The 12,750-nt window shown below is 67.4% G+C and overlaps 2 protein-coding genes across 2 annotated transcripts; one reads left to right on the top strand and one right to left on the bottom strand.

Annotated features, from left to right (window-relative positions):
- Positions 1-379: 379 nt before the first annotated feature.
- Positions 380-4,130, bottom strand: HIC1 (HIC ZBTB transcriptional repressor 1). The gene is made up of 2 exons (XM_027726012.2): positions 3,853-4,130; positions 380-3,154 (listed from the first exon to the last, which is right to left on the bottom strand). Exons 1-2 carry the CDS (start codon positions 3,902-3,904, stop codon positions 1,209-1,211), a joined length of 1,998 nt encoding a protein of 665 aa, XP_027581813.1. The 5' UTR covers positions 3,905-4,130; the 3' UTR covers positions 380-1,208.
- A 7,585-nt stretch (positions 4,131-11,715) lies between these two features.
- Positions 11,716-12,736, top strand: LOC120324820 (translation initiation factor IF-2-like). Its single transcript, XM_039389252.1, has one exon. It carries the CDS (start codon positions 11,977-11,979, stop codon positions 12,703-12,705), a length of 729 nt encoding a protein of 242 aa, XP_039245186.1. The 5' UTR covers positions 11,716-11,976; the 3' UTR covers positions 12,706-12,736.
- Positions 12,737-12,750: the final 14 nt, after the last annotated feature.

Here is a 12,750-nt window from a genome sequence, read left to right as displayed (position 1 = left end):
CAAAGGAGAGGAGGGGGCTCGGGAGGGGAGGGTGAAGCTTCACATTAGCCCCAACGGAGGGGTCAGGGCACGGGCCGGGGGGGTCCAGGCTGGGGGGACTTTGCCCACACCGAGCAGAAGGTGGGAGAGGGGGTGCGGTGGTGGCGCGGGGTGCCTGGAGAGGACTTGGCCCAAGGTCACGCATTCCCCCTGGGCTCTGCCCCCCGGCCCCCTCCCGCAGCCCCTGCCCACCTCCCGTAGCTGACAAACCAGAGACCGCTTTGTCTTTGTCATGGACCCCCCGGCCCGGCCCGGCCGCGCTGGGGACGGGCGTCTTTGGCAAAAATAAAAAAATAAAAAAAATAATCAAGGCGAGTGGCCGCCCGAAGGCGAAGCCGCCGGGGCCCCCCTGGGTATCCCTGATGGTGTGGCGCCAGCCGGGGCAGGGCCCAGGGGCTCAGTCTGGGGCAGGCCCTGCCCCACCTCCCGAGAACACGGAGGGCCGCCGGCCGAGCCCCTGGGCTCGGGATGGAAGGTCAGTGCTTGCCCCGGGGCGAGGAGCATCGCGATTCCTCAGCCTCCCCAGCATGGATCCGACCGCCACCCCCCGCCTGCTGCTCAAACCCCACCGTCCCCCTCCGTCAGTCTGTCCCCGAGCCCCCGGCGAGGCCCCGGGGGGGTGGTCCGGCACACACCCCCCAGCCCAGCGCTGGCCGCTCCCGCTCAGGACGGAGGCGTCGCTCCGGCCGCGACGGATGAACTACTTACAGTCCGGGTCCCGTCACGGCAGAGCCGAGTGCCGGCGGGTCCCACCGTGGAGCCGGGGTGACGCGGCGGCTGCCGCGGGTGTCCCCTCGCCCGGGGGCAGCCCTGAGGTAAGGAGCGGGCTCATGTCCTCCAAAGCCTCGGGGCGCAGCCCGGCCTCACAGCTTGTGCGTCGCTCCCGCGCGGTGCCGGGGGCCCGGCAGCCCCCCTCGGCGAGGGGCGGACGTGCCGCGAGGTCAGTCCCTGAATTATCGGCTTCTCCCAGGCAAGCCGGGGCGCTGGTCGCAGGACACGCCGTCCATCCATCCCAGAGCAGCTGTCACGGGACCTTTGTTACGAGCGAGTTCTCCGGGGCCGTCGGCAGGGCTAGGGGACGAGTGCCCACGGCCTCTCGCCCTCCCCAGCTCCACGCGGGGCAGCGAGGGGAGCCCAGCGGCCCCCCCAGCCCCCCGGCCGGGCCGGCGCTAGGGGGGCGAGTATCGCTCTATGGTCCGGGCAGCCTCGGCGTGCAGGTGCGGAGCCTGCGCCAGCACCTCGGCCGCCTTGTCCTGGCTCAGCCCCAGGTGCTCGGCCGTGAACTTGGCCAGGGGGTAGAGGCTCTCCATGGCCTTGGGGTCGCTGAGGAAGTGTGAGGTGTGGGAGAGCAGCTCAGCCGCCTTCTCCTGCTTGAGCCCCAGCTGGTCAGCAGTGAGGCGGGCCATGGCGTAGACGCTGTCAGGGAAGTCCAGCTTGGCTTTGCCGTCGGGGCCGGCCGCGTGCATCTTCATGTGGCTGATGAGGTTGCGCTGCTGGGCGAACTTCCCGCCGCACACCTGGCACTCGTAGGGCTTCTCGCCCGAGTGGATGCGCATGTGCTCGGTCAGGCGGTACTGGCGGGTGAAGCGCATCCCGCAGGCGTCGCAGGCAAAGGGCTTGAGGCCGAGGTGGCTGCGCATGTGGCGGGTCATGGTGCCGCGTTGTGTGAACTTCTTGCCACAGATGGTGCAGGGGTAGGGGCGCGTCAGCCAGTGCGTCTTCTCGTGCTGCCGCAGCGTGGCCGGGTCCTTGTAGGACTTGTCGCAGGAGGAGCAGCGGTAGGGCCGCAGGATGTCACCCAGCCCTGGGCCACCTTTGTCCAGGAACGGCACGGCCTGCTCAGCCGCTGCCTTGTGATAGAGCTCCTCTTCATTGTGGGCCTCCACGTGGGCATTGAGCTGCTCGGAGCTGGGGAAGCCCTTGCCGCAGGGGATGCAGACGTACAGATTGTCGCCCAGGCTCTCCGGCTCGTAGCCCAGGTGGTTGCAGTAGCGGTCCAGCGCGTCACCAGGTGAGGGGCCCTCGCTGCTGCCCGTCTCCTCGCTTGTGCTGTTATCAGGCTCCAGGTCGTTGCTCTCCACACTGGGGTAACGGGGCTGTGGTGCTGCAGGTGGTGACTCGGCCTTTTCCTCCCGCTCCAGTTCCTTTTCCGCCTCCCCCTCATCCAGGTAGGGGCCCAGGGGTTCATGCTTCATCCAGCGGTACATCAGCTCACGCCCGTCAGCACGGGGCAGCGGGGGCTCTGCACAGGGCGGCGTGCTGCGGAAGGGGTCGGGGGCGTGGGGGTGCCCCCCTGGCTCACCGCTCGGTGGGGAGTCCTTGTAGGCAGCGGCGTGGCTGGCCAGGAGGCCGGCGCTGACGGGGGGGCTGTCGTGCCGTGGGGGCAGCGAGGGCTCGCGGGGCTCGCCGGGCAGCAGGCGGTCAGTGGGCAGGAGCTGGGCAGAGGGGCCGGTGGGGCTTTTCTTGGAGAGGTCGAGGCCGCAGGGTGGCGAGCAGTGGCGCTCGGGTGGGCACAGCCCGTGGGGGTGCAGCGGGGTGCCCTGGGCGGCCGAGGCGTACAGCTCCCCACACTGCGTGTTGAGCGGTGCCGTCGGCTCCACGGGCGGCAGGTCCACGGGCCGCGGCGTCCCCGAGTAGCAAGCCTGGATGACCGGCGTGGCGGCGCGCAGCCCACGCCCCAGTTTGTAGGGCGCGTAGCCCCCACGCAGGTGGCAGTACTTGCCGCTGCGCTTCAGCTTCTTCTTGCACAGGGCCACCAAGCCGGGGATCTGGAGGTAGCTGGCGGCGGCCAGCACGGCACCCAGGCTCTGCTCGCTGCCCGGCTCACACTCGGCCAGGCGGCCGGTGTAGATGAAGTCGAGGATGAGGCGGAAGATGCCGGGGCTCACCATCTCATGGTCCAGGTTGAGCAGGTTGTCGTGGACCACCAGCGACTTGAGGTAGGCGCTGCTGGCTGCCAGGATGTTCTTGTGCGCGCGGAAGAGCGCGTTCTGCACCACGATGATCACGTCGCACAGGAAGCCCTTGGTGCGCTGCGTGTTCAGCTGCAGCAGCAGCTGCCGCGAGTGGCTCGGCACTTCCATGGCGTCCAGCATCCCGCTCCTTGCCCGCCGCCCTGTAACACACCGGCCGCCCCGTCAGCGTCGCAACCGGCCCCACGTGCCCACCACCACGCGTGGGGGGGATCGACGTGCACGTCGGGGGGTTCACCCGCCGCGCGGGGTGGGTGGGTGTGGGGGGGGTCGGGGCTCAGCCCCACACGCCGCTCTGTCCTGGCCGCTCTGCGCGGCCGCCCGGTCGGTGCCACCGCTTATATGGGGGCTCGTTTCTCGGCGGGTCGGGGGGGCGGGAGGGGGGCGAAAACCCCCGGAGGGTTTTTGGAGAAAGTGACATCACCCGCCGCCGCCGCCGCCAGCGCCGCGCCCCGGCCCCGTCAGCCCCGGGACCCCGCGACCCCGCGCCCACCTGCCGGGGAAACGCGAGGGGGAACACACCGACCCGGTGCCCGCCACCCGCCCGCCGTTCCCTGCGCCCCGCCGCTGCCCCGCTCCCCACCGCGCCTTCCCGCCTCTTATGCGCCCCGGTCCCGGGAGGCGGCCGACCGGACCCCCCGGGCGCCCCCCGCCCCCGTTTCCTCTCCCCCCCTCGAGGTGAGCGGGAGGACGCTCCGGGGGAGGGGGAGCGGGACCTCCCCTCCCCGCCTCCGTTCCGGTGCCGGTGCCCCCCGCCCAGGTGCGTAAAGCCAAGCGCCAGCGGAGCTGCTTCTTGGGCTTATTTTCCCCACTTTTTGGGGTGTCCCCCTCCTCTTTTTACCTGGGCGCCCGGTGGCCTCCGCCAACCAGCTGAGGTCTCGGTGAACTCTCATGGCTCAGCCCCTGGGGGGCCGCCGCCGGTTGCTGCTCCCCTCCACCCTCCTCTTCCTCTGCTGCTTCTCTTCCTCCATACCCCGCGCTCCCGGCCGGTCCTACGGAACGGGAGGAGGAGGAAGAGGTGGTTGTGGAAGAAGCAGCAGCGGTTCCTCGGGGTTCCCGACGCCGCCAGCTCGGAGGTGAAACCCGGGCTGCGAACTCCCCCTGACCCCGGCCTGAACTCCGAGCAGCGCCGCTGGCTGTTAAAGGGACGGCGGGAGGTTTTCCTCCTCCCATCCCGGGCGGGGCACCGACAAGCCGGGCCCCCCCCTTTACACACCCCTCCCTCCCCATCCCGGTCTCCTCCTCCTCCTCCCAGCCTGGTTTTTCCCCCCTCCCGGTCTCCTCCCGCCGCGCCACGACCGCCCCCTCGGGGGTCTCCATCCTTAGGACATCGCTCTTTGCCCGGAGAAACCCCGGGGGGTGCCTGGAACCCCGAAATGGGGGGGCCCCGGGGTGTTCCCGGGCCGAGTCCGAGGTGTCCCCCCCGTCCGTACCGCTCGTAGGGCGCCATCTAGCGGCTCCCGGTGCGCTCCACCCCCGCCGGTTACCGGAGGCGGCTCCTCCCCGCGCAGGTGGGACCCGACGGGGCGGACGGTGGGCAAGGATAAAGTGGAGGGGGTCCTGCTCGCTGCCCCACCCGAGAGATTGGTGCTGACACATAACGGGAGGCGGGGATAGCACCCAATGGGTGGGAGAGCTGAAGAGGGTGCTATCATTTTGGGGTGCCTAGAGGGGACCCCAATGGGTTGTGGTGATGTCGAGGATGGTTTGGAGGAGGAGAGGAGAAGGCAGCCGGCCCTAATTTTCTGGTGGTGGGGGAGGGCAGAAAGCGGGGGGCCCGCAGCGCTGGCGCCCAGATGTGCAGTGGCGGCGGCTCGGGGTGGGCTGGGGGCTTGCGGTGGTTTGGGATGAGGAGGTGGAGAAGAATGAGGAGGAGGCAGCGCCACGTTTCCCCCTCGCTTCATCCCTCCCGCCGCCCCAGAAAATGCTGCTGGGCTGGGGGTGCAGCCTGGGGTACCCCCCTTGGCGCGGGGGGAGCCGCCTCTCGCTTCACACTTTCACTTCTCCTTTCTCACAGCCGCAGCCTCTTGCACAACCTCCTGGTACAGCAAAGCATCGTGATGGGCTTCTCCGGGACGGCCGCTAGTCCGGGGAGGTCCTGCTGGCACCCTCTGACCTGAGCAAGGCGCCCCGAGCACTGGCCATTTCTCCCAGCTTGGGCCACCCCTGATGGTGTTGGGGTTTCACCCCATAACCCTGGTCCCTTAGTGAGAGGGAGCCAGTGTGAGGTACCCAGTTCCTGGGACAAGGTTTGGCCAGCCCTGAATTTGGGACTAAAAAGAGTGGGTGCTGGCAGAGAGGGTGCAGGGGGGTGGTAGTCGTTGCCCTCAGCATCACTCACCTGGAACTTGCCCTCAGATTCCCATCGGATCCAGGGTGTCCCAGCTCACTGCGGAAACACCACTCTCGGGACCGGGATGGAGTGTCACTGCCCGTGGGGACTCTGCTGTGGGCTCATCCCAGGCGTCAGCTCAGAAATCCCCCTCCCTGCTCCCCATCCTGGGTTTGTGCCCACAGGAAGCACAGAGATCCTGGGAGCGGGACGTGGGCGACCCTCGTTAGAGCCGTAGTTTAATCCCAACTCCCCGGGCACTAATTTCTCCCCCACTCCCTTTATTTTTTTTTTTTTTCCTCTTCAATTAACGGCTGGAAGTGTTTCAGGTTCTGGCAGCGAGCTCTGGACGTCGCTGTGAGCGATGGCTCCCGCGGGCTCCGTCCCGGTAATTTATGGGGCTGAGCTGCATAAATCACGGCAGTGAGCGGCTCCCAGACAGCTGCGTCCCCCGGGGCCGGCCGGGACCCCGGGCTGCCCCAGCTACCTGCTGAGTGACGCCGAGCCCTGGGGGCAGCGACCGAGGCGGGGGAATGGAAAAACCTTCACCTTTTCCACCCTCTTTTACAGCTCCTCTCCCATTCCCGGCCTCTCCCAGGAGCGGAGGGGCGGATCGGTGCCCGCAGGGGTTTGGGGCAGGTGGAGGAGGGTTGATTGCACTAGTATCCCCCCTCATGTCCTGCTCAGTCTTCTGGAGGGGTCCCAACCCGACAGATTGACCCAGCGTTCTGCATCCAGAGACCGCAAAACCTGCTGGGTCTCCCCAGGGAGCTGCAGCCGATGTCCAGCTCTGAGGGACTGGCCGGGACGGCCGGGCTGCGGGATCGCAAGCAGAGCCAGAGCCGGCGACCGGGAGCGCTCAGGGAAAGGGGCATTTTCGCCTCAATGTGCTGAGCAGATTGGAACCAGCTCTGCTTAAGTCATTGGCTCTGTTGGGAGGTCTGAGCTGGAGCGTCTCCCGCTTGTGCCCCCTCCCCACGATCAATCAAAGTTGCAGCAAATTAGCCCAGATGCTGGGAGATTCGGTTCAAATCCAGCTGTGGTTTGGATCGCGTTCGCATGCCTGGCTTCATGTGGGACCTGGGCTTTTGGACAGGATACAGCCCCCCGGTCTCTGCAGGGCCCTGTTTCCCAGCGCAGCCTCTCCCCAAAGCCCACACACATGTCTTCGATTACGGCGCGTTGGCCAGCCGGGCCGCATCCGGCACCGCCAGGAGCCTGCAGCCCCCGCTGGCAGCTCGCACTTCATTTCCCCGGCGGTGCCGGGGTATGGCAGCCCCCCGCGCCCCAGCGTTGCGCCCCCTGGGTGTGCAGGGGGATGCGTGTCCCCTCCACCTTGGCTGGGCTGAAGCCGTGAAACTCGTGACAGTGCTGAGCTGCTCCGGGCTGAGAGTGGATCGGTGCTGCCCACCTCCAGTGCTGCTCCCAGAGTTAGGCAAGGCTGTGGGGGAGTCTGCATGGAGCCCTGCCTGCTGTGAAACAAGGTTGGGGGTAGCCACAGGACACTTCCAGATGCTCCCAGGGTGCCCAGTGCCTCCCAACATGAGAGGACATCTGCGAGGTGGCAGGAAAGGCAGAGCCTCCCCAAGCACACCACAGTCTCCCCCTTCAGTCAGGGTGGCCAGGCTGGAGGTGGCTGTTCTCTGCTGCATAAACTGGGTGGCAATGCTGGGGTGGTCAAGGGGACCCCTTCCCTTTGGGGTGATGTTCAGGTGGGTGGGGAGCCCTCTTCTGTGTAGCAGTGCTTGAATGGGGCAATGGGACCCCTTCCTTATGGGGTGGTGCTCAGGGGACCCTTTCTTGCAGGGTGATACTTGGTCAGACAAGGGCACCCATCCCTGCAAGGAGATATTTCACGGGGATAGAGGGACCCTTCCTTGTGGAGGGGTGTTGGGAGTGCACAAGAGACAGAATCAAACAGGGGTTGAAGTTCGGAGGGGCCCCAGGAGGTCATCTGACCCTCTGCTCAAGGGCCACCCAGGACTTGATTGCCCAGGACTGTGCCCAGATGGCTTTTGGATATCTCAAAGAACAGTGACTCCAGTACCTCCCTGAGCAGCCCGTGCCAGCACTCCCCTCACAGTGGAAAAATGTCCCCTGATGGCCAGAGGAAGCCACGTGACTCAGTCTGTGCCCATTGCCCCTGCTCCTGGCACTGGGCACCACGGAACTGAGCCTGCCTCTGTCCTTTCCACACCCTTCCTCCGGGGATGTGTATACACTGATCAGGTCCCGAGAGCCTTCTTTTCTCCAGGCAGTCCCCACTCTCTACCTCTCAGCATTGGGGAGATGCTCCAGTCCTTTAATCTTTCTTAGCAGTCCTTCACTGGACTCTCTCCAGTATGCCCACATCTCTCTCATACTGGGGAGCCCAGCACTGGACCCAGCACTCCAGGAGTGGCCTCCCCAGCACTGAGCAGAGGAGAAGGATCTTCTCCCTGCTGTTAATGCGCCTCCTAACACAGACCAGGACACCATTCACCTCCTTCCTCACAAGGACACGTGGTCAACTTGGTGACCCCCAGGATCCTCAGGGGCTTTTCCACCAAGCTGCTGTCCAGCCAGGCAAACCCCTGGATATCCCAGAGCCCAGGGCTCTTTCTTCCCCAGGAGCAGGGCTTTGCAATCCCCCTTGTTGAACTTTGTGAGGTCCCTGACAGCTGGAGAGGGGCAGTGGGACCCCTTATGGGGACATGTTTGGGGAGACGAGCACTCATCCCTGAAAGGTGATTTGTGGAGCAATGGGATCCCTTCCTTGTGGGGTGATGCCTGATGGGGTGGTGGAAACCCTTCTCTGCAGGCAGGTGAGGATCCCATCCCTGTGAAGTGATGCTTGGTGAAACCATGGGACCCTTTCCCTTATGGGTGATGCTTCATGGGGCAGCAGGACCCCTTCCTTGTGGGGTAATGCTCGGGTTGGGTGAGAGACACTTCCAGTGGGGTGATATTTGGGGGAACAGATGATTCCCTTCTCTGTGGGATGATGCTTCACGGGGCAATGGGACCCCTTAATTGTGGGGCAATTCTCAGTTAAACAAGGGGACCCACCCCCGCAATGTGATGTTTTGTGGGGCAGTGGGACCCCTTCCTTGTGGGGTGATGCTTGATGGGGTGATGGGACACCTTGCCTTTGAGGTGATGCATCAGGGGGCAGTGGGGCCACTTCCTCGTGGGACGATGCTCGTCAGAGTGAGGAACACTTCCAGGGAGATGATATTTGGGGGCAGAGGTGATGAGACCCCTTTCCTTTGAAGTAAGACCCCTTCTTTGGGGGGTGATGCTCAGGCAAGTGAAGACCCCCTGTTCTATGGAGCGATGAGGCACGATGGGACCCCTTCCCTATCAGGTGATGCTTCGTAAGGTGATAACACACTTTCCTCCTTCAATCCCCCTCAGTGACCACCATCTTCCCACCCACCACCTTTCCAAGCCCCATAGTTGACCTCCCCTCCCCACCCACAACACCGAGCCCCCTCCATACCCCCTCCCCCGCCACGGGGACGTGGCTGTAGCCACTAGTGGGAAGCCCACGAGATGGCAGCAACGGGCCACGCTCTGGGATGCGACACCCCCCCACACTCCTTCCCGGGGGCCGCGACCCCCCCAGCTCCCCGTCCCGATCCCCCGGCACGACCTTGTGCGCGTCGAGGTACCGGGACGGGGAGTGGAGGGGGTCGCGGCCCCCGGAGGAGCGGCGGAGCTGCGCAGCCGGTTGCTGGTGGGCCGGCCCCGGTTGCTGACTAATCCCGGGGCTGAGTCACGGTTGCGGCGGGGAGCGCTGCGGCAGCGATTCCCCCCCTCCCCTACCCGAACCGGAGAGCCCCGACGGGGCGGGCGCCGGTGCTGCGTGGGAAAAAAAAAAAAAAAGGGGAGAGGAGTGGGACACCCCTATCTAGCCCGGGGGGGTAAGGTGTTTTTTGGGGGGTTCTAGGGGGTGGCAGCAACTTAAACGGGGTGGCAGGAGGAGGATGGGGAGATGCTGGTGGGGTTGGGGGTGTTAATTGCCTAAAGCTCTCTGCAGGTACTTGGGGGTGTAAGTGAGCAATAAGGGGGGTGTCGGGGGGGGTTGTGGCTTGAGCCCCCCGTAGCAGCGTGTGGCCTTGCAGCAGCGTGCGGCCTTGCGCAGCGGCGGATGCTGGCGGGCGCGGATGCTGCTGTCAATGACAACGCCGCTGTTGCTGTGGCGACCGGTGTGATGCTTCGCCAGAGCAGAGTGAGGTCAGACGGCTCCAGCAGGAATGGGGGGGATGCATGGATGGATGGACGGGACGGACGGATGCATGGGGGGGGGAAAGGATCCCTCCCCACATGCCCCTGGATACAACTCTAGGCCCATCTCGGGGGGGTGCTGACACTTGAGATGGGGCGGGGGGAGGCCAAATTAATTCAACCACGAAGCCACAACCTGTCTCTGTGGCACCGATGGCTTTTGGGGGATGCAGCCTTGGTGGGAGCACCTGCCAGGAGCGAGGGGTAAGGGCAGCAAGGTACTGCAATGGGGTGTCCCCCCATGTATTCTAAACTCACCCATTGCCATCACTTTTTGCTGTCCCATCCTCCTGCAGGACACTGGACTGGCACCCATGGGTGCTTATGAGACTGGAAGGACAGAGGTTCTTATGGGGGGTCATGTGGAAGGTACTGCTCAGGACATTGCTGTAGGTGGGGGGTGCAGGTGGACAGGGGGCACTCCCAGGCTGGTACCCAGGTACGGGGACCCCTGTGCAAACCCTTCCCACGATGGGGGGCTCAGACAGCCCCAAACCACTAGCCCCGTGGTGTCGCCACGAGGTTAGGATGGGGCCACACTCTGGACCAGTGGAGTGGTCTTGGGGCAAAGGGGTGCCTTGGACTCCTGCGGGTGCCTGGATGGACACCTCGGGATGGGAGCAGGGGGTGGCCCATGCCGCAGCCCTCAGGGACCCTCAGGGACCCTCTGCTTGTGTCTCAGTGGGTGCACGGCCCCTGGGTCTGGCGGCAGATGGAGGAGGGATGTGGGGTGCTTGGTGCTGCTGCACTGTGCATCTCGAGGATGGGGCACCGGAGGCGGGGGGGCGCGGGGGAGCCGGGGGGGGGACGGGGACGGGGTCCCGTTGCATCCCAGACCCCCTGCCCGGCTCCGGGCCGCTGTCCTCCCCCCGCGCCGATATAAATAGTAGCGTCTTCCCGTTCCCTAAATTTCCTCGCTGACGTAGCGCTCACGTCATTGTGTAGGTTGATGCTTTTCTATGAATGAGCCGAGATCCCCGTTACTACGAGCCCGATCCTATAAAAGCCCCGCGCGCTGCGGACAGCGCAGCACCGACACCGGCGCCGGCCCCGCCGGGAGCCGCGGGGCCCCTGCCCGGCCCGGCAGCCGCGGGGGCCCGCAGGAGGTAAGGCACCGGCTGGGCTGGCCCCCAGGTAAGCGGGGACGGAGCCCGGTGCGGGGCCGGGAGGGGGCAGCGGAGCCCCGCGGCACCGGGTGCTGCACCTGCCCGCCCCCGGGGGGGGGGGGGCGGAGCAGGGGGGCACCGGGACACCGGTGCGGGGGGGCAGTTCTGCGGCGGGCGGGGGCCGCGCGGTGCCGCCTGGCGCAGCCCCACGTGCGGGCCGGGGGCGGGGGGCGGCGGGGGCGGCGGGGCCGGGCGCGGCGCCGGCGGGGGCGGTGCGCGGGGGCGGGCGCTGAGTGCGGGGCCGCCCCGGGGGGGTGCACGGCGGGGACCGACAGCCTGCGCCTTGCGGGGGCTGGGGAGGCGGGGAGAGGTAGGGAAGCGCATCCCTGTGTGATGTGTGTGTGTGTCCCGCTCTGCGGTGACACCGGTCCCTGCTGTCCCCCCTTTCCGCATCCATCGCTGATGGGACCCCCCCAGCCCTGTCCCGCCGTGCCCAGCGCCCTGTACCACCACCTCCCTCGGGTTCCCTCGCACCCCGGTCCCCCCCGCTCGAGTGCTGCCAGCTCCGCAGCCCGGGGGGGTCGATCGCCTTCACCCCGGTGCGTCGAAAGAGCGCGGAGATCCCGTCGAGGAGAGCCCGAGTCAGCGCGTCGGCACCTTGGCTCTAGACTGCTTACTGCTGCGTAGGGACAGGACAGTAACAGTCTACAGTCATGGCTACTGAAGCATGACCCACCGCCGGCACCGGCACCGGCCCCGCACCGGCCCCGGCCCCGCCGCAGCGCTGGGGGGACGGGCGCTGTCCGTGGTGCTGAGCCGTCGGGGAGTGCGCCCCGACGGTGGGGGGGTGGAAGGCGGGAAGGGGCGAGGATGGGGGGCTGTCCCGGTGCCCGCCTGACCGCGCTCTCTCTTCCCCCCCGCAGACACCGACCCCCCCACGGCGGACGCCCCCCCGCCTTCCCGCTGCAGCCCAGGTAGGGGGGGACTCCCCGGCGGGGTGGACACGTGTGGGAGGGCAGGGGGCGGGGAGGGGCGTGGGTGGATGCTACCGATGCTGCCGATGCTAGCGACATTCCACCCCCCGAGCACCAGGTCCCCCCGCCCCGCGCCACCGGTGCGGTGGCGGAGCCGCCTCCTCGCCGTCGCCAAGGCACCGGCTGCCCCCCAACCCCTCTCGGTACCCCCCCCTCCGACGCCGCCCGGGCGACCGTGGCTTTAGATTGTTACTGTGCCGCTGGGGGGGTAACAGTCTACAGCCATGGTCGCCGGGACAGGCGGACTCGCAGCGCGGGCAGCACCGGCTCCCCCCCCGGCCCCACCCCCGGGGGTCCCCGAGGCGGCGGAGGCGGGGCGGCGGGGGTCCCGTCGGGGGCGGCCCGCCTCCCGGGGCAGTAGGAGCTCACATGCAGGATGCAGCTCGCCGCACATCAACTCTTACTGTTCGGGGGGGCGGGCGCCGAACGGCTCCTCCTCGGGCAGTGGGAACGGTGGGGACCCCCCCTCTGATCCCCCCATCCTGCCCCCTGCCCCGCAACCCCTCACCTGCCCTCCCGGCGGGGCCGCCCCCGCCGGGCTTATCCCGCCGCATCTGTGCGCTCGGCAGCCGCGGTCCCGTCCCACCCTCCCGTGCCCCCCTGTCCCGCCGCCGGTGTGCGGGAGGAGCACGGGACGTTCGCGGAGCGCGGCGGGGCCGGCGCGGCGCGGACTGAGCGCGGCCCGCGGGGCCGGGGCGGGGGAGGCCGGGGGCGGTCGCAGGTTGCACAACCCGCCCGTCGCGGCCAGGAGATTCCTGAGCGGCGAAGTCAGAGCGGCCCGGCCTGCCCCGACACCGGGCACCGGGCCCTCAGCAGCCGGCGGCGACCGGTGCCGGCCGGGCAGGGCCCCTCTCGGGGGGCACCGCGGACCTACAGCCTCGGAGATGGGGACAGAGGGGGCTGGAAGGGACGTAGTGACTACAGAGACCCCGGAAGAGAAGTCGGATGCCTAATCCCGTGGGGACACCGGGGAGGGGGGGGTCAGGCACGGGGGGGTA

This window comes from Pipra filicauda, unplaced genomic scaffold, assembly GCF_003945595.2.
Source record: "Pipra filicauda isolate LSUMZ 115617 unplaced genomic scaffold, ASM394559v2 scaffold71_size5581439_pilon, whole genome shotgun sequence".
In the NCBI taxonomy this organism is placed as follows: Eukaryota; Metazoa; Chordata; class Aves; order Passeriformes; family Pipridae; genus Pipra; species Pipra filicauda.
The sequence above is the reverse complement of the archived record's forward strand: the minus strand, read 5'-3'. Positions and strand labels throughout refer to the sequence as shown.

Excerpts from the sequence above, each read along its gene's own strand:
- HIC1 (XM_027726012.2), bottom strand. The coding sequence starts at position 3,904 with ATGAGAGTTCACCGAGACCTCAGCTGGTTGGCGGAGGCCACCGGGCGC. Across the intron at positions 3,155-3,852 it reads GGAGGCCACCGGGCGCCCAG|GGCGGCGGGCAAGGAGCGGG; the intron begins GTAAAAAGAGGA and ends GGTGTGTTACAG.
- LOC120324820 (XM_039389252.1), top strand. The coding sequence starts at position 11,977 with ATGGTCGCCGGGACAGGCGGACTCGCAGCGCGGGCAGCACCGGCTCCC.